Source organism: Oncorhynchus nerka, linkage group LG16 (genome assembly GCF_034236695.1).
Source record: "Oncorhynchus nerka isolate Pitt River linkage group LG16, Oner_Uvic_2.0, whole genome shotgun sequence".
Taxonomy (NCBI): Eukaryota; Metazoa; Chordata; class Actinopteri; order Salmoniformes; family Salmonidae; genus Oncorhynchus; species Oncorhynchus nerka.
Genome location: NC_088411.1, coordinates 10,637,780 through 10,660,237, shown reverse-complemented (window position 1 = coordinate 10,660,237; position 22,458 = coordinate 10,637,780). Strand labels below are relative to the sequence as shown.

Below are 22,458 nucleotides of genomic sequence, written 5' to 3'. Positions count from 1 at the left end.
TAAAACAACGTTTTAGGTGGCTTATGGTAGAGAAATTAACATTACATTCTCTGGCAACAGCTCTGGTGGACATTCCTGCAGTCAGCATACCAATTGCACTCTCCCTCAATACTTGAGACATCTGTGGCATTGTGTTGTGAGAAAAACTTGCACATTTTAGAGTCGCTTTTTATTGTCCCCAGTACAAGGTGCACCTGTGTAATGATCATGATGTTTAATGAACTTCTTGATATGCCACACCTGTCAGGTGGATGGATTATTTTGGCAAAGGAGAAATGCTTGACTAACAGGGATGTAAACTAATTTGTGCACAAAATTGGAGAGATATACACTTTTTGTGCGTATGGAACATTTCTGGGATCTTTTATATCAGCTCATGAAACAGAGGACCAACACTTTACATGTTGTGTTTATATTTTTGTTCAGTGTAAATTCAATTTGTGCAGCAATAATCCAGTGTAATGCTCTTCTAGTGTCATTATTGTTCCAGGTGCTTCACTGTAACATAATATAGCTTGTTCAGGATTATACTGCACCTGACTGGATGCGGCCATCTTGCTCAGCAGCCCCTCCACAGACTAGGCTTTTGATGAAGACACCGCCATGACGCAGGCCTGTGGTCACACCACACTGACAAACCAGAAACACAAGGTTATTATCCAACAATATAACAGTCTTGGTGGAAATGTAAGTTTATCAATATGCGCCATCAATAACATTTGTATGTCTGACTAATTGCTAAAGCAGTAATGTAATTTTGTATTTTATTTTGTATTTTATTTTCCTACTTTGGTGTTAACTACTTCATTGAGGAAAATGTACTTACTATGCCTGTGATATGTGGTTGTCCCACCTAGCTATCTTAATGTCACGCCCTGACCTTAGAGATCCTTATTATTCTCTATGTTTGGTTAGGTCAGGGTGTGACTTGGGTGGGAACGTCTATGTTTTCTATTTCTTTGTTTTTTGCCACGTGTGGTTCCCAATCAGAGGCAGCTGTTTATCGTTGTCTCTGATTGGGGATCATATATAAGTTGTCATTTTCCGTTTGGGTTTTGTGCGATCTTGTTTTCTGTTTAGTGTTGTGGCTGTGCCTGACAGAACGGTTCGCGGTCACGAGTGTTTACATTTTTTTTTAAATCATGTACACTTTCCACGCTGCGCTTTGGTCCACTCCTTTCGACGAGAGCCGTTTACACTTAAGATAAATACACTAACTGTAAGTCGCTCTGGATAAGAGTGTCTGATAAATGACTAAAATGTAATTGACATTAATGACAATGTACCATAAAGAGTTAAAACCTCATATTTTTTTCAGATCAATAGTCCCCACACTCAGACTGCTACTGTAAATGAGAGGGATGATTAAAAGGAATAATGTATGTTTATCAGGTTACAAGATCTTACACTCTGTTTATCACAAGAAGGAGGTAAAAAAAAACAGAATGCCAACAGACACACCAGGCGTGTGGTGGGGTGTGCTCTCATCCCTGGTCCCCCTTCACATCATCCGAATTCCGGCCAGGCATAATGAGAATACACCAACAAAAAGTCAGTATCCTTGTTCACATAGTACAGATCAACTGCCAATCAGCATCATTAAAATTACTCCAGACCACAAAATGGCAGTAGATTTCTTAAGCTACGTTTGGCTTGTGCCTGCTGTAGATAGCTAATGTTAGCTAACTAGCAAGATGCACTAATGTTGTTGCTAACTAGCCATAATTTGTAGTAAGCCCAGTAGCCAGATGGCCACAACTAGATAACTAGCAACATTATGATTACATCACAATGCATTATGCAGCTTTACTGTTTTAGTTAGAACAATTCTGATGAAGGGGGTGGATTACACCGGGAAAAGTGCCCTCTTGTCCTTTTCTTGTCACTCCTGTCGGCTCCCCCACGTGGAGGTTCGGGCTCTCTGATTGGCTCAAAGTCAAGTGTCTGCCACTGACGAACATGGCGATTCCTGTCGGTACCAGGTCGGTAGGCAGTAGGTACATGTACATATTTTGTTCTAGCAAGAGAAGGAACGACCTCCTAAGTCTCTCTCTCTCTCAACAGCTTGCACCTACCTGCCTTGTGAGTGGTGAGTAACTCACGTAGCCTGTTGAGGTTGACCTGTCACAGGCTGTTAGGTAACGGGTCAGGGTCTCACTCTCTCTCACACACACACACACACACACACACACACACACACGCACACCTGGGCTTTACCGTAGGCTACTGTAATGTCCAGTAGGCAGACAGGCTCCAAGCTGCAGGCCCTCCCTCTCCAAGGTGATTAGCCCCAGGGGACTGAAGGATTACCCAGAGACATAGAGGACAGCTAACTTCCTGTCCAGAGAGGTGTGGTCAACTCATCTGTACACCCCATAGACTTAATTAGTTGGTCCATCCCTCTCCCGCCTACCAGGAAATACACCCTTTGCCTATAACTGGTGTTGTCCTAGGGAGTTAGGTGTGAAACAGCAGGGTTGGTGAGTTAACTCACAGCGATACTGATCCCTAACCCTCCTCCAGCATTCTTCTTTAGCTCCACAGATATCTCATCAACCCTGAAGCAGTTCATGGAAGGAGCCCTGGAGCAGCCATCCTGAAAAATGTATAGGGGATAAGAGCTAATGATTAATGGTGCAATTCACGAGAACGGCTGTATTGTATTGTATTTTTGATTTAACGGACATTCTGTAGAGTTGATTGCTAATGTTCGTTGTCTTGTTTGTGTACAAAATATAAAACGCTCGTCGATCACACAAAAGGCTTCACTGTTCCTGAATCTAAGCACGTGCGGTATGTACAGTATTGTCTGTAACACGGAGGAGATGGTCCAGTAGCCATTGGTTACCTGAGCATTGAAGATGCGTACGTCAGGGAGTTGCAGTCTACTGCCAGTCTTTGGAGTCAACATGACAGACACGATCTCATCCAGGTCGTCCTCCCCAGAGTGTACATCAGTCATCAAAGTGGTCTGGGACTCGTAGTTCTTCAATAGCGGAGATCTCACGCTGTTGGGTGTCAAGGAAACTGTAAAAAAACACAAAAAAAAACAAATTATCAGCTAATAACGAAAGTCATGGAAACCTCTGGCCACGTACAGTATGTATCAGAGGAAGCTGGTGGGGGGAGCTATAGGAGGATGAGCTCATTTTAATGGCTGGAATGGAACGGCGTCAAACATGTGACGTGTTTGATACCGTTTCATTTACTTCATTCCAGCCCGTCCTTCTATAGCTCCTTCCACCAGCATCATCTGGTGGCATGTACTGTAGTCAAGTTCTACAGAGGACAAACAATTCAAATTCCAGTAGCTTAAATAAGCATTTGGAGGTCTAACTAGTGTCTAGCTGAAAAGCCAGTAGGTTTCACGTCTACTTCAAACACACAGTTTATTACTAAACCAACTGTGAACAGAGCAGAGACACACACATCCAGTACCTTTGGGCTGGGACACAATGAGTGTGACCTCCCGTGGGCTGTTCTGCATGACCTCTGCAGCCTCACTGAAGGTCATGCCCTCCAGACTGGTGTGGTTCAGAGAGATCAGACGCCCACCTGAGGGAGAACATCACCGTAGCATTTCATTATACCAGGTTTCACTTTTATATTTTACTGAAATATGACTAATCTTGTTGTTGGTGTCCACTTAGTCCTGGCCCGGAATCAACCGTTAGCCCCTATCCAATTCATTCAGATTTGTAAACGTCATAAAAGCAGGGGATAAGAAAAGGGACTGGGGGTTGTATCTAGACAAGGCCCCTAGTCTTTGTTAATTAACCAGCAGAGTGTCAACAGACAAAGTTCACATAAGAGCTTAGAAAGCCTATAAACCCGGCATGCAAGGCTATTATCCACAAGTTTTGTGTAGCCAGACCAGACGTCATAATCCAGTGTGAGTTTTGTGAGGCGAAGCCTGGGGGGGGAAAAAAGCCTGATCACCGACCTGGTCTGATGCGGCCATCTTTATCCGCTGGTCCCCCCGGCACGATGGATGCTATGAAGATACCCAGGTCGTACTTCCCCACCGTGTCTTCTCCAACTATCACAATACCTGAACAAATAAAAGGATTTCCTTTGAACAATGACTTTTCATTGTAGTGCTAATCTAAAACATGTCCTTTAATGTATATACAGTGCCTTGCGAAAGTATTCGGCCCCCTTGAACTTTGCGACCTTTTGCCACATTTCAGGCTTCAAACATAAAGATATAAAACTGTATTTTTTTGTGAAGAATCAACAACAAGTGGGACACAATCATGAAGTGGAACGACATTTATTGGATATTTCAAACTTTTTTAACAAATCAAAAACTGAAAAATTGGGCGTGCAAAATTATTCAGACCCTTTACTTTCAGTGCAGCAAACTCTCTCCAGAAGTTCAGTGAGGATCTCTGAATGATCCAATGTTGACCTAAATGACTAATGATGATAAATACAATCCACCTGTGTGTAATCAAGTCTCCGTATAAATGCACCTGCACTGTGATAGTCTCAGAGGTCCGTTAAAAGCGCAGAGAGCATCATGAAGAACAAGGAACACACCAGGCAGGTCCCGAGATACTGTTGTGAAGAAGTTTAAAGCCGGATTTGGATACAAAAAGATTTCCCAAGCTTTAAACATCCCAAGGAGCACTGTGCAAGCGATAATATTGAAATGGAAGGAGTATCAGACCACTGCAAATCTACCAAGACCTGGCCGTCCCTCTAAACTTTCAGCTCATACAAGGAGAAGACTGATCAGAGATGCAGCCAAGAGGCCCATGATCACTCTGGATGAACTGCAGAGATCTACAGCTGAGGTAGGAGACTCTGTCCATAGGACAACAATCAGTCGTATATTGCACAAATCTGGCCTTTATGGAAGAGTGGCAAGAAGAAAGCCATTTCTTAAAGATATCCATAAAAAGTGTTGGTTAAAGTTTGCCACAAGCCACCTGGGAGACACACCAAACATGTGGAAGAAGGTGCTCTGGTCAGATGAAACCAAAATTGAACTTTTTGGCAACAATGCAAAACGTTATGTTTGGCGTAAAAGCAACACAGCTCATCACCCTGAACACACCATACCCACTGTCAAACATGGTGGTGACAGCATCATGGTTTGGGCCTGCTTTTCTTCAGCAGGGACAGGGAAGATGGTTAAAATTGATGGGAAGATGGATGGAGCCAAATACAGGACCATTCTGGAAGAAAACCTGATGGAGTCTGCAAAAGACCTGAGACTGGGATGGAGATTTGTCTTCCAACAAGACAATGATCCAAAACATAAAGCAAAATCTACAATGGAATGGTTCAAAAATAAACATATCCAGGTGTTAGAATGGCCAAGTCAAAGTCCAGACCTGAATCTAATCGAGAATCTGTGGAAAGAACTGAAAACTGCTGTTCACAAATGCTCTCCATCCAACCTCACTGAGCTCGAGCTGTTTTGCAAGAAGGAATGGGAAAAAATGTCAGTCTCTCGATGTGCAAAACTGATAGAGACATACCCCAAGCGACTTACAGCTGTAATCGCAGCAAAAGGTGGCGCTACAAAGTATTAACTTAAGGGGGCTGAATCATTTTGCACGCCCAATTTTTCAGTTTTTGATTTGTTAAAAAAGTTTGAAATATCCAATAAATGTCGTTCCACTTCATGATTGTGTCCCACTTGTTGTTGATTCTTCACAAAAAAATACAGTTTTATATCTTTATGTTTGAAGCCTGAAATGTGGCAAAAGGTCGCAAAGTTCAAGGGGGCCGAATACTTTCGCAAGGCACTGTATATACACACACACACACGACTCAATGCTGTTAACGGTATACTCACCAACGCCGTACTTCGGGTCTTTCTTTAAGGACACACAAATGACTTCTCTCTCTGGTATGACACTCTTTGTTGGGGTATCTATTGGACACAACAAAAGAACATCTATTGACGGAAGTACCACAGCTACCTGGTATCGAAATACATCGACCACAGCTGCCTCGTTAGAAGCCTGTATGCCATCTCTTCCTGATAATGATAGGCTACTATGGCGGTTGCTAGGGTGTCCTCCTCGCAGTGCCCTGGCTTTGGAAGGCTTCCGGGGAACACCGACTCTTGATCCTGTCCCTGATTCAACAGTGTTATGAGGTTTTAAATTGTCTTGGGAGCTGATAATCGAGCCATACCTCTGGCTGCTGAAGACATGGAGGGTGCCTCAGACCCACACTTCCTAGACCCACGAGACAGGGCTGGTGACAGGTTCCCAGACAATGGTCTCCCTATGCTGGAAATGATACAGGGAGAAATGAAATGACAAACATTCGATGAAAGACATTCAGTGGCAAGGAAAAGTAGGTGAACCCTTTGGAATGACCTGGATTTCTGCATAAATTGGTCATAAAATGTTATTTGATCTCCATCTAAGTCACAACAATAGACAAACACAGTATGCTTAAACTAATAACACACAAATGATTGTATTTTCTTCTCTATATTGAATACATGATTTAAACATTCACAGTGTAGGTTGGAAAATATGTGAACCCCAAGGCTAATGACTTCTCAATGAGGTTGAGAAGAATCCTAGAGTGTCAGCTAAAACGACTTACAGAAATCTCTGGAACATGCTAACATCTCTGTTGACAAATCCATGATATGTAAAACACCAAACAAGAATAGTGTTCATGAGAGGACACCACAGAAGAAGCCACTGCTGTCCAAAAAACCCCATTGCTGCACGCCCCGAAGATCGCAAAAGTGCACCTGGATTTTCCACAGCCCTACTGGCAAAAAACTATGTGGACAGATGAAACTACAGGTGAGTTGTTTGGAAGGAACACACAACTCTATATGTGGAGAAAAAAAGGCAGAGCACACCAACATCAAAACCTCATCCCAACTGTAAAGTATGGTGGAGGGAGCATCATGGCTTGGGGCTGCTTTGCTGCCTCAGGGCCTGGACAGCTTGCTATCAGACAGATTTCCCAAGTTTATCTAGACATTTTGCTGGAGAATGTAAGGCTATCTGTCCGCCAATTGAAGCTCAACAGGACATCACCCAGAAGTAGGGTGATGCAACATGGCAATGACCCAAAACACAGAAGTAAATCAATAGCAGAATGGCTTCAACAGAAGAAAATGCACCTTCTGGAGTGGCCCAGTCAGAGTCCTGACCTCAACCCGATTGAGATGCTGTTGCATGACCTCAAGAGAGCAGTTCACGCCAGACATCCCAAGAATATTGCTGAATTGAAACAGTTTTCTAAAGAGGAATGGTCCAAAAGTCCTCCTGACCATTGCGCAGGTCTGATCCGCAACTACAGAAAACATTAGGTTGAGGTTATTGCTGCTAAAGGAGTGTCAACCAGTTATTAAATCCAAGGGTTCCCTTTTTCCACCCTGCACTGTGAATGTTTACACGGTGTGTTAAAAAAAGACATGAAAATGTATAATTGCTTGTGTGTCATTAGTTTAAGCAGCCAGTGTTTGTCTATTGTTATGATTTAAACGAAGATCAGATAACATTTTATGACCAATTTATGCATAAATTCAGGTAATTCCAGGTAGTTCACATACTTTTTCTTGCCACTGTATAAAAGGTACTTAAAAGATGCAAGAATTTAAAGAAAAGGTATGTACAGTATATATATATATATATATATATAATTCATGCTCTCCATCACTCCTACCCCTGCTCGTGGAGGACACGCTGCTGTTTGATCCGCGCCCCGATCTTGGCGGCAATGTCATCACACAGTTTGGTCATGGAGTCGTCCTGCGGTGTGGTCAGACCGCTGTCTGTCCGTATGGACTCAGAGACAGAGCACCGGCTCACCTGGCTGTTCATCTGGCTACGGCTGTTCTGAGCCCGACACACTGCCGCATACTGCACTATGCTCTCCTCTGGAAAGAGAAGGGGCTCTTACGTTCAAACCATGGGTGGTCAAATGTGGCTAAAGTGAAATCAAAATGGGTGTAAATGTAGATCTAATAAGTGTGCAAATTGCTCTAATAACTGTACTATAATCACAACATGTCCCTGTTTTGCCTGTCAATGAGCCCACGTGGAACAATAGCAGGATATACACTGAGTGGACAAAACATTGGGAACACCTTACTAATATTGAGTTGCACCCCTCTTGTCCTCAGAACAGCCGCAATTCGTCGGGGCATGCACTCTACGAGGTGTCGAAAGCGTTCCACAGGGATGCTGGCCCATGTTGACTCCAATGCTTCCCACAGTTGTGTCAAGTTGGCTGGATGTCTTTTGGGTGGTGGACCATTCTTGATACACACGGGAAACTGTTGAGCGTGTAAAACCCAGCAGCACTGCAAGTTCTCGACGACTCAAACTGTTGCGCATAGCGCCAACTACCATACATACTCAGTTCAAAGGCACATACATTTTTTGTCTTGCCAATTCACCCTCTGAATGGCACACTTACACAATCCATCTCTCAATTGTCTCAAAGCTTAAAAATCCTTCTTTAACCTGCCTCCTCCCATTCATCTACACTGATTTGAAGTGGATTTAACAAGTGAATCAATAATGGATCATAGACTGACCAGGTGAATCCAGGTAAAAACTATGTCATGGAAAGAGTAGATGTCCCTAATGTTTTGTACACTCAGTGTATAGCTTGCTAGCTGTATGGCTGAAGAGTTTGGCAAAAAGTCAGGCTAAGATTCACCAAGAACAGGACACAAACTGTATCAAATCAGAACAAGCTGTCTCTGGCATAGTATTAACAGGAATGTAGTAGTAGTAGTAGTAGTAGTAGTAGTTACGGACGGGGCCAGGAGTTCTTCTTGACTGTTACCAAACCAGGAAAAACCTTTGGCCCCAAGCCAGTTAGGATGACATGAAAGGTTCTGACCTGAGGCCAGACTGTGACTGAGCTGGCGAGAGTTCATCTCATTGTGAAACTTGTGCTGGGCAGAACAAAGGTTGCACAGGTACGTGGCCGTCTTGGATCTCTCTGTGACTAAGGTGTGCTTTTTCTTGCTCCCTCTGCTCTCGATGACAAATTTACGGCGCTGTGGTAGGACAGAGAGGACCGGTTAAGGCATTTACAGACATAACAAGCCAACAAAAACAACCGCTAAAATAAATATTTAAATTCAAGTACACTGAACAAAAATAAAAACGCAACATGTTTCCTCTAAGCTGCGCACCGGCGTGCAGTAGCCCCTATACTGCCTCCCGGCAGAACTATCAACCCATGAAGAGAAGCATGAGATTGAACTCAACTTTCTAGAGTTTTCCCTGTTAACACTATCAACGTTTTCCTTTACTGTGGCAATTGCTATCGAATGAACGCAATATTAACAACGTTCAATGCAACATACTGAAACAAAACCAACTATGCAAGAGATTTTGTTGTTGGCAGAACGCATCGGAGTAGGATTCTATTGAGAACAACTCAGCCCTTACTCTACAAAGACTGGCAGCATCACCAATCAGAGTTGCAGTAGGCCTATATGTAAATAGACCGTTATCATATATGGATCTGTGCCATTTACATTGAACTGGACTGTGTTAAGAGCTGTGGTCGTGAGTAGATGCATCCGGAAAGTATTCAGACCTCTTCCCTTTTTACACATTTTGTTACATTACAGCCTTATTCTCAAATGGATGAAATAAAACAATGACTCATCAATCTAAAACACAATACCCAACATTGACAATTTACATAAGTACAGCTGAAGTCGGAAGTTTACATACACTTAGTTAGGAGTTATTAAAACTCGTTTTTCAACCACTCCACAAATTTCTTGTTAACAATCTATAGTTTTGGCAAGTTGGTCAGGACATCTACTTTATGCATGACACAAGTAATTTTTCCAACAATTGTTTAGACAGATTATTTCACTGGATCACAATTCCAGTGGGTCAGAAGTTTACATACACTAAGTTGACTGTGCCTTTAAACAGATTGGAAAATTACAGAAAATTAAGTCATGGCATTAGAAGCTTCTGATAGGCTAATTGACATAATTTGAGTCAATTGGAGGCGTACCTGTGGATATATTTCAAGACCTTCAAACTCAGTGCCTCTTTGCTTGACATCATGGGAAAAAAAAAAAAAAATCAGCCAAGACCTCAGAAAAAGAATTGTACACCTCCACATGTCTGGTTCATCCTTGGGAGCAATTTCCAAATGCCTGAAGGTACCATCTGTACAAACAATAGTATGCAAGTATAAACACCATGGGACCACGCAGCCGTCATATCGCTCAGGAAGGAGACGAGTTCGGTCTCCTAGAGATGAACGTACTTTGGTGTGAAAAGTGCAAATCAATCGTAGAACAACAGCAGAAGACCGTGTGAAGATGCTGGAGGAAACATATTCAAAAGTATCTATATCCACAGTAAAACGAGTCCTATATCGACATAGCCTGAAAGGTTGTTCAGCAAGGAAGAAGCCACTGCTCCAAAACCACCATTAAAAAGAACTACAGTTTGCAACTGCACATGGGGATCATAGAAATGTCCTCTGGTCTGATGAAACCAAAATAGACTGTATGGCCATAATGACCATCATTATGTTTGGAGGAAAAAGGGGGAGGCCTGCAAGCCAAAGAATACCATCCCAACAGTGAAGCACGGGGGTGGCAGCATCATGTTGTGGGGGTGGCAGCATCATGTTATGGAGGTGCTTTGCTGCAGGAGGGATTAGTGCACTTCACAAAATAGATGGCATCATGAGGGAAGAAAATTATGTGGATATATTGAAGCAACATCTCAAGACATCAGTCAGGAAGCTTTTTCGCAAATGGGTCTTCCAAATGGACAATGACCCCAAGCATACTCCTGAAGTTGTGTCAAAATGGCTTAAGGACAACAAAGTCAAGGTATTGGAGTGGCCATCACAAAGCCCTGACCTCAATCCTACAGAAAATGTGTGGGCAGACCTGAAAAGGCGTGTGCAAGCAAGGAGGCCTACAAACCTGACGCAGTTACACCAGCTCTGTCAGGAGGAATCGGCCAAAATTCACCCAGCTTATTGTGTCAAACAATTTAAAAGCAATGCTACCAACTACTAATTGAATGTATGTAAACTTCTGACCCACTGGGAAATAAATCATTCTCTCCTATTATTCTGACATTTCACATTCTTAAAATAAAGTGGTGATCCTAACTAACCTAAAACAGGGAATTTTTTACCAGGATTAAATGTCAGGAATTGTGAAAAACTGAGTGTAAATGTATTTGCACAAGGTGTATGTAAACTTCTCACTTCAACTGTATTCAGACCCTTTGTTATGAGACTCGAAATTTAGCTCAGGTACATCCTGTTTCCATTGATCATCCTTGAGATGTTTACACAACTTGATTGGAGTCCACTTCTAGTAAATTCAATTAATTGGACATGATGTGGAAAGGCACACACCTGTCTATATAAGGTACCACAGTTGACAGTGCATGTCAGAGCCAAAACCAAGCCATGAGGTCGAAGGAATTGTCCGTAGAGCTCAGAGACAGTAGTGTTGAGGCACAGATCTGGGGAAGGGTACCAAAACATTTCTGCAGCATTGAAAGTCCACAAGAACACAATGGCATCCATCATTCTTAAATGGAAGAACTTTGGAACAACCAAGACTCTATCTAGAGCTGGCCGCCTTGCCAAACTGAGCAATTGAGGGAGAAGGGCCTTGGTCAGGGAGCTGACAGAGCTCTACAGTTCCTCTGTGGAGGTGGGAGAAACTTCTAGAAGGACAACCATCTCTGCAGCACTCCACCAATCAGGCCTTTATGGTAGAGTGGCCAGACGAAAGCCACTCAGTAAAAGGCACACGACAGCCCGCTTGGAGTTGAAAAGTGAGTCAGGTAAAGAGGTATGTTCCAAACCATTTTGCGGGTTGGAGCGAGCGGTCGCATCCGAGCGCTTCGGTCTGCAGGTAGTATAACTTTTCATTACATTTCATTACATTTCATTATAGTACAACGGTTTGATTTGTCTAATCTTAGCAATTTCTTCTTAGCTAGCTACATAGCCGTCTTTGTATCAAAGATAATTGCGTAATTATCGTATTTCGTCGTCCTAACGTAGTCTACACTGCTATCTGCCCAGCAGCTAGCCAGCTAGCCAGCTAGCAAACGTCCACCGTCTTCCGAATAGCAGCACTGTAAAAACTATTACACTCAACTGAACGACTTGATTAGTGTAGTGTTAGCTAGCTACATAGTTGTCTTTGCTGTCTTCGTATCCAAGATAATTGTGTAGTTTAGAGTGTGTAGTCTTAGAGTGATTATCTTAATTTACCGAGGTTAGCTAGCCAGCTATTTGTCGTCCTTAACGTAGGAGACACTGCTAGCTAGCCAACAGCTAGCCAACGTCTACCGAATAGAACTTCCTCACTCAACAACCCGGTCGCATTCGCTCCACAGGTAGTATCACATTTTCATTTCATTTCATTACAGTACAACGGTTTGATTTGTTTGATCGTAGCTAGCTACATAGCTAGCTACATAGCCGTCTTTGTATCAAAGATAATTGTGTAGTCTAGAGCGATTTTCTAGGTTAGCTAGCCAGCTATTGTCGTTCTTTTAACGCAACGTAACGTAATCAACACTGCTAGCTAGCCAGCTAGCCCCCGAATAGCACCACTGTAGAATAGCACCACTTGATTAGTGTAGTGCCAACAACGCAGCCACTGCCAGCTAGCCTACAAAGTCAACAACGCAGCCACTGCCAGCTAGCCTACTTCAGCAGTACTGTATCATTTTAATAATTTTAGTCAATAAGATTCTTGCTACGTAAGCTTAACTTTCTGAACATTCGAGACGTGTAGTCCACTTGTCATTCCAATCTCCTTTGCATTAGCGTAGCCTCTTCTGTAGCCTGTCAACTATGTGTCTGTCTATCCCTGTTCTCTCCTCTCTGCACAGACCATACAAACGCTCCACACCGCGTGGCCGCGGCCACCCTAATCTGGTGGTCCCAGCGCGCACGACCCACGTGGAGTTCCAGGTCTCCGGTAGCCTCTGGAACTGCCGATCTGCGGCCAACAAGGCAGAGTTCATCTCAGCCTATGCCTCCCTCCAGTCCCTCGACTTCTTGGCACTGACGGAAACATGGATCACCACAGATAACACTGCTACTCCTACTGCTCTCTCTTCGTCCGCCCACGTGTTCTCGCACACCCCGAGAGCTTCTGGTCAGCGGGGTGGTGGCACCGGGATCCTCATCTCTCCCAAGTGGTCATTCTCTCTTTCTCCCCTTACCCATCTGTCTATCGCCTCCTTTGAATTCCATGCTGTCACAGTTACCAGCCCTTTCAAGCTTAACATCCTTATCATTTATCGCCCTCCAGGTTCCCTCGGAGAGTTCATCAATGAGCTTGATGCCTTGATAAGCTCCTTTCCTGAGGACGGCTCACCTCTCACAGTTCTGGGCGACTTTAACCTCCCCACGTCTACCTTTGACTCATTCCTCTCTGCCTCCTTCTTTCCACTCCTCTCCTCTTTTGACCTCACCCTCTCACCTTCCCCCTACTCACAAGGCAGGCAATACGCTCGACCTCATCTTTACTAGATGCTGTTCTTCCACTAACCTCACTGCAACTCCCCTCCAAGTCTCCGACCACTACCTTGTATCCTTTTCCCTCTCGCTCTCATCCAACACTTCCCACACTGCCCCTACTCGGATGGTATCGCGCCGTCCCAACCTTCGCTCTCTCTCCCCCGCTACTCTCTCCTCTTCCATCCTATCATCTCTTCCCTCTGCTCAAACCTTCTCCAACCTATCTCCTGATTCTGCCTCCTCAACCCTCTCCTCCCTTTCTGCATCCTTTGACTCTCTATGTCCCCTATCCTCCAGGCCGGCTCGGTCCTCCCCTCCCGCTCCGTGGCTCGACGACTCATTGCGAGCTCACAGAACAGGGCTCCGGGCAGCCGAGCGGAAATGGAGGAAAACTCGCCTCCCTGCGGACCTGGCATCCTTTCACTCCCTCCTCTCTACATTTTCCTCTTCTGTCTCTGCTGCTAAAGCCACTTTCTACCACTCTAAATTCCAAGCATCTGCCTCTAACCCTAGGAAGCTCTTTGCCACCTTCTCCTCCCTCCTGAATCCTCCTCCCCCCTCCTCCCTCTCTGCAGATGACTTCGTCAACCATTTTGAAAAGAAGGTCGACGACATCCGATCCTCGTTTGCTAAGTCAAACGACACCGCTGGTTCTGCTCACACTGCCCTACCCTGTGCTCTGACCTCTTTCTCCCCTCTCTCTCCAGATGAAATCTCGCGTCTTGTGACGGCCGGCCGCCCAACAACCTGCCCGCTTGACCCTATCCCCTCCTCTCTTCTCCAGACCATTTCCGGAGACCTTCTCCCTTACCTCACCTCGCTCATCAACTCATCCCTGACCGCTGGCTACGTCCCTTCCGTCTTCAAGAGAGCGAGAGTTGCACCCCTTCTGAAAAAACCTACACTCGATCCCTCCGATGTCAACAACTACAGACCAGTATCCCTTCTTTCTTTTCTCTCCAAAACTCTTGAACGTGCCGTCCTTGGCCAGCTCTCCCGCTATCTCTCTCAGAATGACCTTCTTGATCCAAATCAGTCAGGTTTCAAGACTAGTCATTCAACTGAGACTGCTCTTCTCTGTATCACCGAGGCGCTCCACACTGCTAAAGCTAACTCTCTCTCCTCTGCTCTCATCCTTCTAGACCTATCGGCTGCCTTCGATACTGTGAACCATCAGATCCTCCTCTCCACCCTCTCCGAGTTGGGCATCTCCGGCGAGAATCTGTCTCCTCACCACGCGCTCTCACCACTGGCGTCCCCCAGGGCTCTGTTCTAGGCCCTCTCCTATTCTCGCTATACACCAAGTCACTTGGCTCTGTCATAACCCCACATGGTCTCTCCTATCATTGCTATGCAGACGACACACAATTAATCTTCTCCTTTCCCCCTTCTGATGACCAGGTGGCGAATCGCATCTCTGCATGTCTGGCAGACATATCAGTGTGGATGACGGATCACCACCTCAAGCTGAACCTCGGCAAGACGGAGCTGCTCTTCCTCCCGGGGTAGGACTGCCCGTTCCATGATCTCGCCATCACGGTTGACAACTCCATTGTGTCCTCCTCCCAGAGCGCTAAGAACCTTGGCGTGATCCTGGACAACACCCTGTCGTTCTCAACTAACATCAAGGCGGTGGCCCGTTCCTGTAGGTTCATGCTCTACAACATCCGCAGAGTACGACCCTGCCTCACACAGGAAGCGGCGCAGTTCCTAATCCAGGCACTTGTCATCTCCCGTCTGGATTACTGCAACTCGCTGTTGGCTGGGCTCCCTGCCTGTGCCATTAAACCCCTACAACTCATCCAGAACGCCGCAGCCCATCTGGTGTTCAACCTTCCCAAGTTCTCTCACGTCACCCCGCTCCTCCGCTCTCTCCACTGGCTTCCAGTTGAAGCTCGCATCCGCTACAAGACCATGGTGCTTGCCTACGGAGCTGTGAGGGGAACGGCACCTCAGTACCTCCAGGCTCTGATCAGGCCCTACACCCAAACAAGGGCACTGCGTTCATCCACCTCTGGCCTGCTCGCCTCCCTACCACTGAGGAAGTACAGTTCCCACGCAGCCCAGTCAAAACTGTTCGCTGCTCTGGCCCCCCAATGGTGGAACAAACTCCCTCACGACGCCAGGACAGCGGAGTCAATCACCACCTTCCGGAGACACCTGAAACCCCACCTCTTTCAGGAATACCTAGGATAGGATAAAGTAATCCTTCTCACCCCCCCCCCCCCTTACTAGATTTAGATGCACTATTGTAAAGTGGCTGTTCCACTGGATGTCTTAAGGTGAACACACCAATTTGTAAGTCGCTCTGGATAAGAGCGTCTGCTAAATGACTTAAATGTAAATGTAGGTAATTGATCTTAAAGGGGCATTGTTGTATTTTGAGACAGGCTTGAATTAGCTAAGTAGCCAATAGGCAGAGGGTAGCATTTTGTGCAAATATGTTTATATCCCTGTTAGTGAGCATTTCTCCTTTGCCAAGATTATCTATCCACCTGACAGGTGTGGCATATCAAGAAGCTAAACAGCATGATCATTACACAGGTGCACACTGTGCTGGGGACAATAAAAGGCAACTAAAATGTGCTGATTTGTCACACAACACAATTCCACAGATTTTTAATTAAATGTTTTATTTTATTTCACCTTTATGTAACCAGATAGGTCAGTTGAGAACAAGTTCTCATTTACAACCTGGCCAAGATAAAGCAAAGTAGTGCAACACAAACAACACAGAGTTACACATGGGATAAACAAACACAGTCAATAACACTATAGAAAAGTCTATATACAGTGTGTACAAATTTAGTAAGATTAGGGAGGTAAGGCAATAAATAAGCCAAGCCATAATTACAATTTCGCAATGAAACACGATTGATAGATGTGCAGAAGATGAATGTGCAAGTAGAGATACTGGGGTGCAAAGAAGCAAAAAATAAATAACAATATGGGGATGAGGTAGTTGGGTGGGCTATTTACAGATGGGCTGTGTACAGGTGCAATGACGGGTAAGCTGCTCTGACAGCTGATGCTTAAAGTTATTGAGGGCGATATAGCTTCAGTGTTTTTGCAATTCGTTACAGTCATTGGCAGCAGAGAACTGGAAAGAAAGGCGGCAAAAGGAGGAGTTGGCTTTGGGGATGAGCAGTGAAATATACCTGCTGGAGCGCGTGCTACGGGTGGGTGCTGCTATGGTGACCAGTGAGCTGAGATAAGGTGGGGCTTTACCTAGCAAAGACTTATAGATGACCTGGAGCCAGTGGGGTTGGCAACGAATTTGAAGCGAGGGCCAGCCAACGAGAGCATACAGATCACACTGGTGGGTAGTATATGGGGCTTTGATGACAAAACTGATGGCACTATGATAGACTACATCCAATTTTCCGAGTAGAGTGTTGGAGGCTATTTTGTAAATGACATTAGTTTTATGAGGGTATGTTTGGCAGCATGAGTGAAGGATGATTTGTTGCGAAATAGGAAGCCAAGTCTAGATTTAATTTTGGATTGGAGATGCTTAATGTAAGTCTGGAAGGAGAGTTTACAGTCTAACCAGACACCTAGGTATTTGTAGTTGTCCACATATTCTAAGTCAGAACCGTCCAGAATAGTGATGCTAGATGGGCAGGCCGTTGGGGGCAGCGATTGGTTGAAGAGCATGCATTTAATTTTAATAGCATTTAAGAGCAGTTGGAAGCCACTGAAGGAGTGTTGTATGGAATTGAAGCTCGTTTGGAGGTTTGTTAACAGTGTCCAAAGAAGGGCTAGACGTATACAAAATGGTATCATCTGCATAGAGGTGGATCAGAGAGTCACCAGCAGCAAGAGCGACATCATTGATATATACAGAGAAAAGAGAATTTAACCCTGTGGCACCCCCATAGAGACTGCCAGAGGTCCGGACAACAGGCCCTCCGATTTGACACACTGAACTCTATCTGAGAAGTAGTTAGTGAACCAGGCGAGGCAGTCATTTGAGAAACCAAGGCTGTTGAGTCTGCAGATAAGAGTGCGATGATAGACGGAGTCGAAAGCCTTGGCCAGGTCCATGAAAACGGCTGCACAGTATTGTCTTTTATCAATGGCGGTTATGATATCGTTTAGGACCTTGAGCGTGGTTGAGGTGCACCCTTGACCAGCTCAGAAACCAGATTGCATAGCGGAGAAGGAACGTTGGGATTCGAAATGGTCGGTGATCTGTTTGTTAACTTGGCTTTCAAAAACTTTAGAAATGCAGGGTAGGATAGATATAGGTCTGTAACAGTTTTGGTCTAGAGTGTCTCCCCCTTTGAACAGTGGGATGACCGCGGAAACTTTCCAATCTTTAGGGATCTCAGACCTTACGATCATGGTATGGGCAGGCATAAGCTATGGATAACGAACACAATTGCATTGTATTGACAGGAATTTGAATGCACAGAGATACCGTGAGGTCCATTGTCGTGCCATTCATCCACCGCCATCACCTAATGTTTCAGCATGATAATGCACAGCCCTGTGTCGCAAGGATCTGTACACAACTCCTGGAAGTTGAAAATGTCCCAGTTCTTCCATGTCCTGCATACTCACCAGATATGTCAACCATTGAGCATGTGTGGGATGCTCTGGATCGACGTGTATGAAATTGTGTTCTAGTTCCCGCTAATATACAGCAACTTCGCACAGCCATTGAAGAGGAGTAGGACAACATTCCATAGGCCCTATCAACCTATGCAAAGGAGATGTGTCTCCTGATCCACGCCCCTACCTTTTTTAAAGTATATGTGATCAACAGATGCATATCTTTATTCGCAGTCATTTGAAATCTATAGATTAGGGCCTAGATTTCCTTTTGTGAACTTCAACTCAGTAAAATGTTTGAAATTGCTGCGTTATATTTTTGTTCAGTATATTCAGTAAACTTTCACTTTCAACATTCCTCAGTTCCCTTCAATAAAGTGTAACTCCAATGAAAAAAAACAGTGTTTGCATTATCATAAAAAGGCATGATACTCACAGAGGAGGAAATACTGGCCGTTTCCCGCCAGTGGAATGTCTGACTCGTGGAGCGGGAGCTATCTTTAACCTCATACACTATGACTCCTTTGGCACACACTCCTAAGATCAGCTCTCCGATGACTGGCTTCTTCTCGCGACCCACGCGGTAGAACAGAACGCCATACTCAGGAAGCTGCTGGGTGGCCTGGGAGGAAGTAAGATGTTAGACGTTAGAACGGCCGACGTGCAAGCTTCCCGCACGGGCTAAGAATGTTTGCCTTTGATGCACCGTGCAGGTGCCACAGTCTTTTAGTATAATGATTGAAATATTAGTCCACATATTAGTAGTATGGAATTAATGAGACTGTCATAACCATTTTATACACTGCTCAAAAAAATAAAGGGAACACTTAAACAACACAATGTAATCACACTTCTGTGAAATCAAACTGTCCACTTAGGAAGCAACACTGATTGACAATAAATTTCACATGCTGTTGTGCAAATGGAATAGACAACAGGTGAAAATTATAGGCAATTAGCAGGTGGAGACCACAGACCACTTCTCAGTTCCTATGCTTCCTGGCTGATGTTTTGGTCACTTTTGAATGCTGGCGGTGCTTTCACTCTAGTGGTAGCATGAGACGGAGTCTACAACCCACACAAGTGGCTCTGGTAGTGCAGCTCATCCAGGATGGCACATCAATGCGAGCTGTGGCAAGAAGGTTTGCTGTGTCTGTCAGCGTAGTGTCCAGAGCATGGAGGCGCTACCAGGAGACAGGCCAGTACATCAGGAGACATGGAGGAGGCCGTAGGAGGGCAACAACCCAGCAGCAGGACCGCTACCTCCGCCTTTGTGCAAGGAGGAGCACTGCCAGAGCCCTGCAAAATGAACTCCAGCAGGCCACAAATGTGCATGTGTCTGCTCAAATGGTCAGAAACAGACTCCATGTGGGTGGTATGAGGGCCCGACGTCCACAGGTGGGGGTAGTGCTTACAACACCGTGCAGGACGTTTGGCATTTGCCAGAGAACACCAAGATTGGCAAATTCGCCAATGGTGCCCTGTGCTCTTCACAGATGAAAGCAGGTTCACACTGAGCACGTGACAGACGTGACAGAGTCTGGAGACGCCGTGGAGAAAGTTCTGCTGCCTGCAACATCCTCCAGCATTACCGGTTTGGCGGTGGGTCAGTCATGGTGTGGGGTGGCATTTCTTTGGGGGGCCGCACAGCCCTCCATGTGCTCGCCAGAGGTAGCCTGACTGCCATTAGGTACCGAGATGAGATCCTCAGACCCCTTGTGAGACCATATGCTGGTGCGGTTGGCCCTGGGTTCCTCCTAATGCAAGACAATGCTAGACCTCATGTGGCTGGAGTGTGTCAGCAGTTCCTGCAAGAGGAAATCATTGATGCTATGGACTGGCCAGCCCAGACCTGAATCCAATTGAGCACATCTGGGACATCATGTCTCGCTCCATCCACCAACGCCACGTTGCACCACAGACTGTCCAGAAGTTGGCGGATGCTTTAGTCCAGGTCTGGGAGGAGATCCCTCAGGAAACCATCCGCCACCTCATCAGGTGCATGCCCATGTGTTGTAGGGAGGTCATACAGGCACGTGGAGGCCACACACACTACTGAGCCTAATTTTAACTTGTTTTAAGGACATTACATCAAAGTTGGATCAGCCTGTAGTGTGGTTTTCCACTTTAATTTTGAGTGTGACTCCAAATCCAGACCTCCATGGGTTGATAAATTTGATTTCCATTGATAATTTTTGTGTGATTTTGTTGTCAGCACATTCAACTATGTAAAGCAAAAAGTATTTAATAAGAATATTTTATTAATTCGGATCTAGGATGTGTTATTTTAGTGTTCCCTTTATTTTTTTGAGCAGTGTATATAGACACACGACCGTTCAAAAAGTTTGTGGTCACCTAGAAATGTCCTTCTTTTTGAATGAAAATCACATATTTTGTCCATTAATATAACATCAAATTGACCAGAAATACAGTGTAGACATTGTTAATGTGGTAAATGACTATTGGAGCTGGAAATGGCTGATTTTTTTAATGGAATATCTACATAGGCGTACAGAGGCCCATTATCAGTAACCATCACTCCTGTGTTCCAATGGCATGTTGTTTTAGCTAATCCAAGTTTATCATTTTAAAAGGCTAATTGATCATTAGAAAACCCTTTTGCAAGTATGTTAGCACAGCTGAAAATTGTTGTTCTGATTAAAGAAGCAATAAAGCTGGCCTTTTTTTAGAATAGTTGAGTATCTGGAGCATCAGCATTTGTGGGTTCGATTACATTAATGAAAATGACCAGAAACAAAGTACTTTCTTCTGGAACTCGTCAGTTTATTTTTGTTCTGAGAAATGACGGCTATTCCATGTGAGAAATTGCCAGGCAACTAAAGATCTCGTACAACACTGTGTACTACTCCCTTAACAGAACAGTGCAAACTAGCTCTAACCAGAATTGAAAGAGGAGTGGGAGGCCCCGGTGCACAACAGAGCAAGAGGACAAGTACATTAGAGTGTCTAGTTTGAGAAACAGACGGCTCACAAGTCCTCAACTGGCAGCTTCATTAAATAGTACCCGCAAAACACCAGTCTCAACGTCGACAGTGAAGAGGCGACTCTGGGATGCTGTCCTTCTAGGCAGAGTTGCAAAGAAAAAGCCATATCTCACACTGGCCAATAAAAAGAAAAGTTTAAGATGGGCAAAAGAACACAGACATTGGACAGAAGAACTCTGCCTAGAAGGCCAGCATACCGGAGTCGCCTCTTCACTGTTGACTTTGAGACTGGTGTTTTGCGGGTACTATTTAATTAAGCATTTCCACTGCTCCAGAGTCCAATGGCGGTGAGCTTTACACAACTCCAGTCTAAGCTTCACATTGTGCATGGTGATCTTAGGCTTGTGCGCAACTGCTCAGCCATGGAAACCCATTTCATGAAGCTCCTCACGAACAGTTATTGTGCTGACATTGCTTCCAGAGGCAGGAAGGTAGTGAGTGTTGAAACTGAGGACAGGCGATATTTATGCGCAACACACATCAGCGGTCCGGTTCTGAGAGCTTGTGTGGCCTACCACTTTGTTGCTGAGCCATTGTTGCTCCGAGATGTTTCCACTTCACAAAACAGCGCTTACAATTTACTGGAGTTACTCTAGCAGGGTATATATTTGACGAACTGACATGTTGGAAAGGTGGCATCCTATGACGGTGCCACGTTGAAAGTCACTGAGCTATTAAGTAAGGCCATTCTCCTGCCTGTGTTTGTCTATGGAGATTGCATGGCTGTGTGCTTGATTGTATACAACTGTCAGCAACGGGTGTGGCTGAAATAGCAGAATCCACTAATTTGAAGGTGTGTCAACGTTCTTTTGTATATATAGTGTATGTATACAGTGCATTCAGAGTATTCAGACCCCATGACCTTTTCCACATGAGGCTAGAAGATTGACACACCTGTATTTGAGTTTCTCCCATTCCTCTCTTCTCCCTCAAGCTCTGTCAGGTTGGATGGGGAGAGCCACTGCACAGCTATTTTCAGGTCTCTCCAGATATGTTAGATCGGATTCAAGTCCGGGCTCTGGCACGTTAAGGACATTCAGAGACTTGTCCCGAAGCCACTCCTGCATTATCGTGGCTGAGTGCTTAGGGTCGTTGTTCTTTTGGAAGGTGAACCAGTTTGAGGTCCTGAGTGCTCTGGAGCAAGTTTTCATCAACGAACTCTCTGTACTTTGCTACGTTCAACTTTCCCTTGATCCTGACTAGTCTCCCAGTCCTTGCCACAGAAAAACATCTCCACAGCATAATGCTGCCACCCTATGCTTCACCATAGGGATGGTGCCAGGTTTCCTCCAGGCGAGACGTTTGGCATTCAGGCCAAAGAGTTCAATCTTGGTTGTAACATAACAAAATGTGGAAAAAGTCAAAGGTTCTGAATATTTGTTGAATGCACTGTACGCTATAT

General features: G+C 44.9%; 1 protein-coding gene across 1 annotated transcript in view; it reads right to left on the bottom strand.

Annotated features, from left to right (window-relative positions):
- The window catches only part of frmpd2 (FERM and PDZ domain containing 2), a 49,601-nt gene that overhangs the window by 11,970 nt on the left and 15,173 nt on the right, over positions 1–22,458 (bottom strand). Inside the window, exons 12-21 of the mRNA XM_029684576.2 lie at positions 18,488–18,673; positions 8,845–9,004; positions 7,657–7,870; positions 6,154–6,251; positions 5,810–5,887; positions 3,944–4,051; positions 3,439–3,555; positions 2,849–3,027; positions 2,495–2,596; positions 537–630 (exon numbers count right to left, since the gene is read on the bottom strand). Coding sequence (XP_029540436.2) covers positions 537–630; positions 2,495–2,596; positions 2,849–3,027; positions 3,439–3,555; positions 3,944–4,051; positions 5,810–5,887; positions 6,154–6,251; positions 7,657–7,870; positions 8,845–9,004; positions 18,488–18,673 — 1,336 coding nt within the window. The remainder of the gene's footprint in view (positions 1–536; positions 631–2,494; positions 2,597–2,848; positions 3,028–3,438; positions 3,556–3,943; positions 4,052–5,809; positions 5,888–6,153; positions 6,252–7,656; positions 7,871–8,844; positions 9,005–18,487; positions 18,674–22,458) is intronic.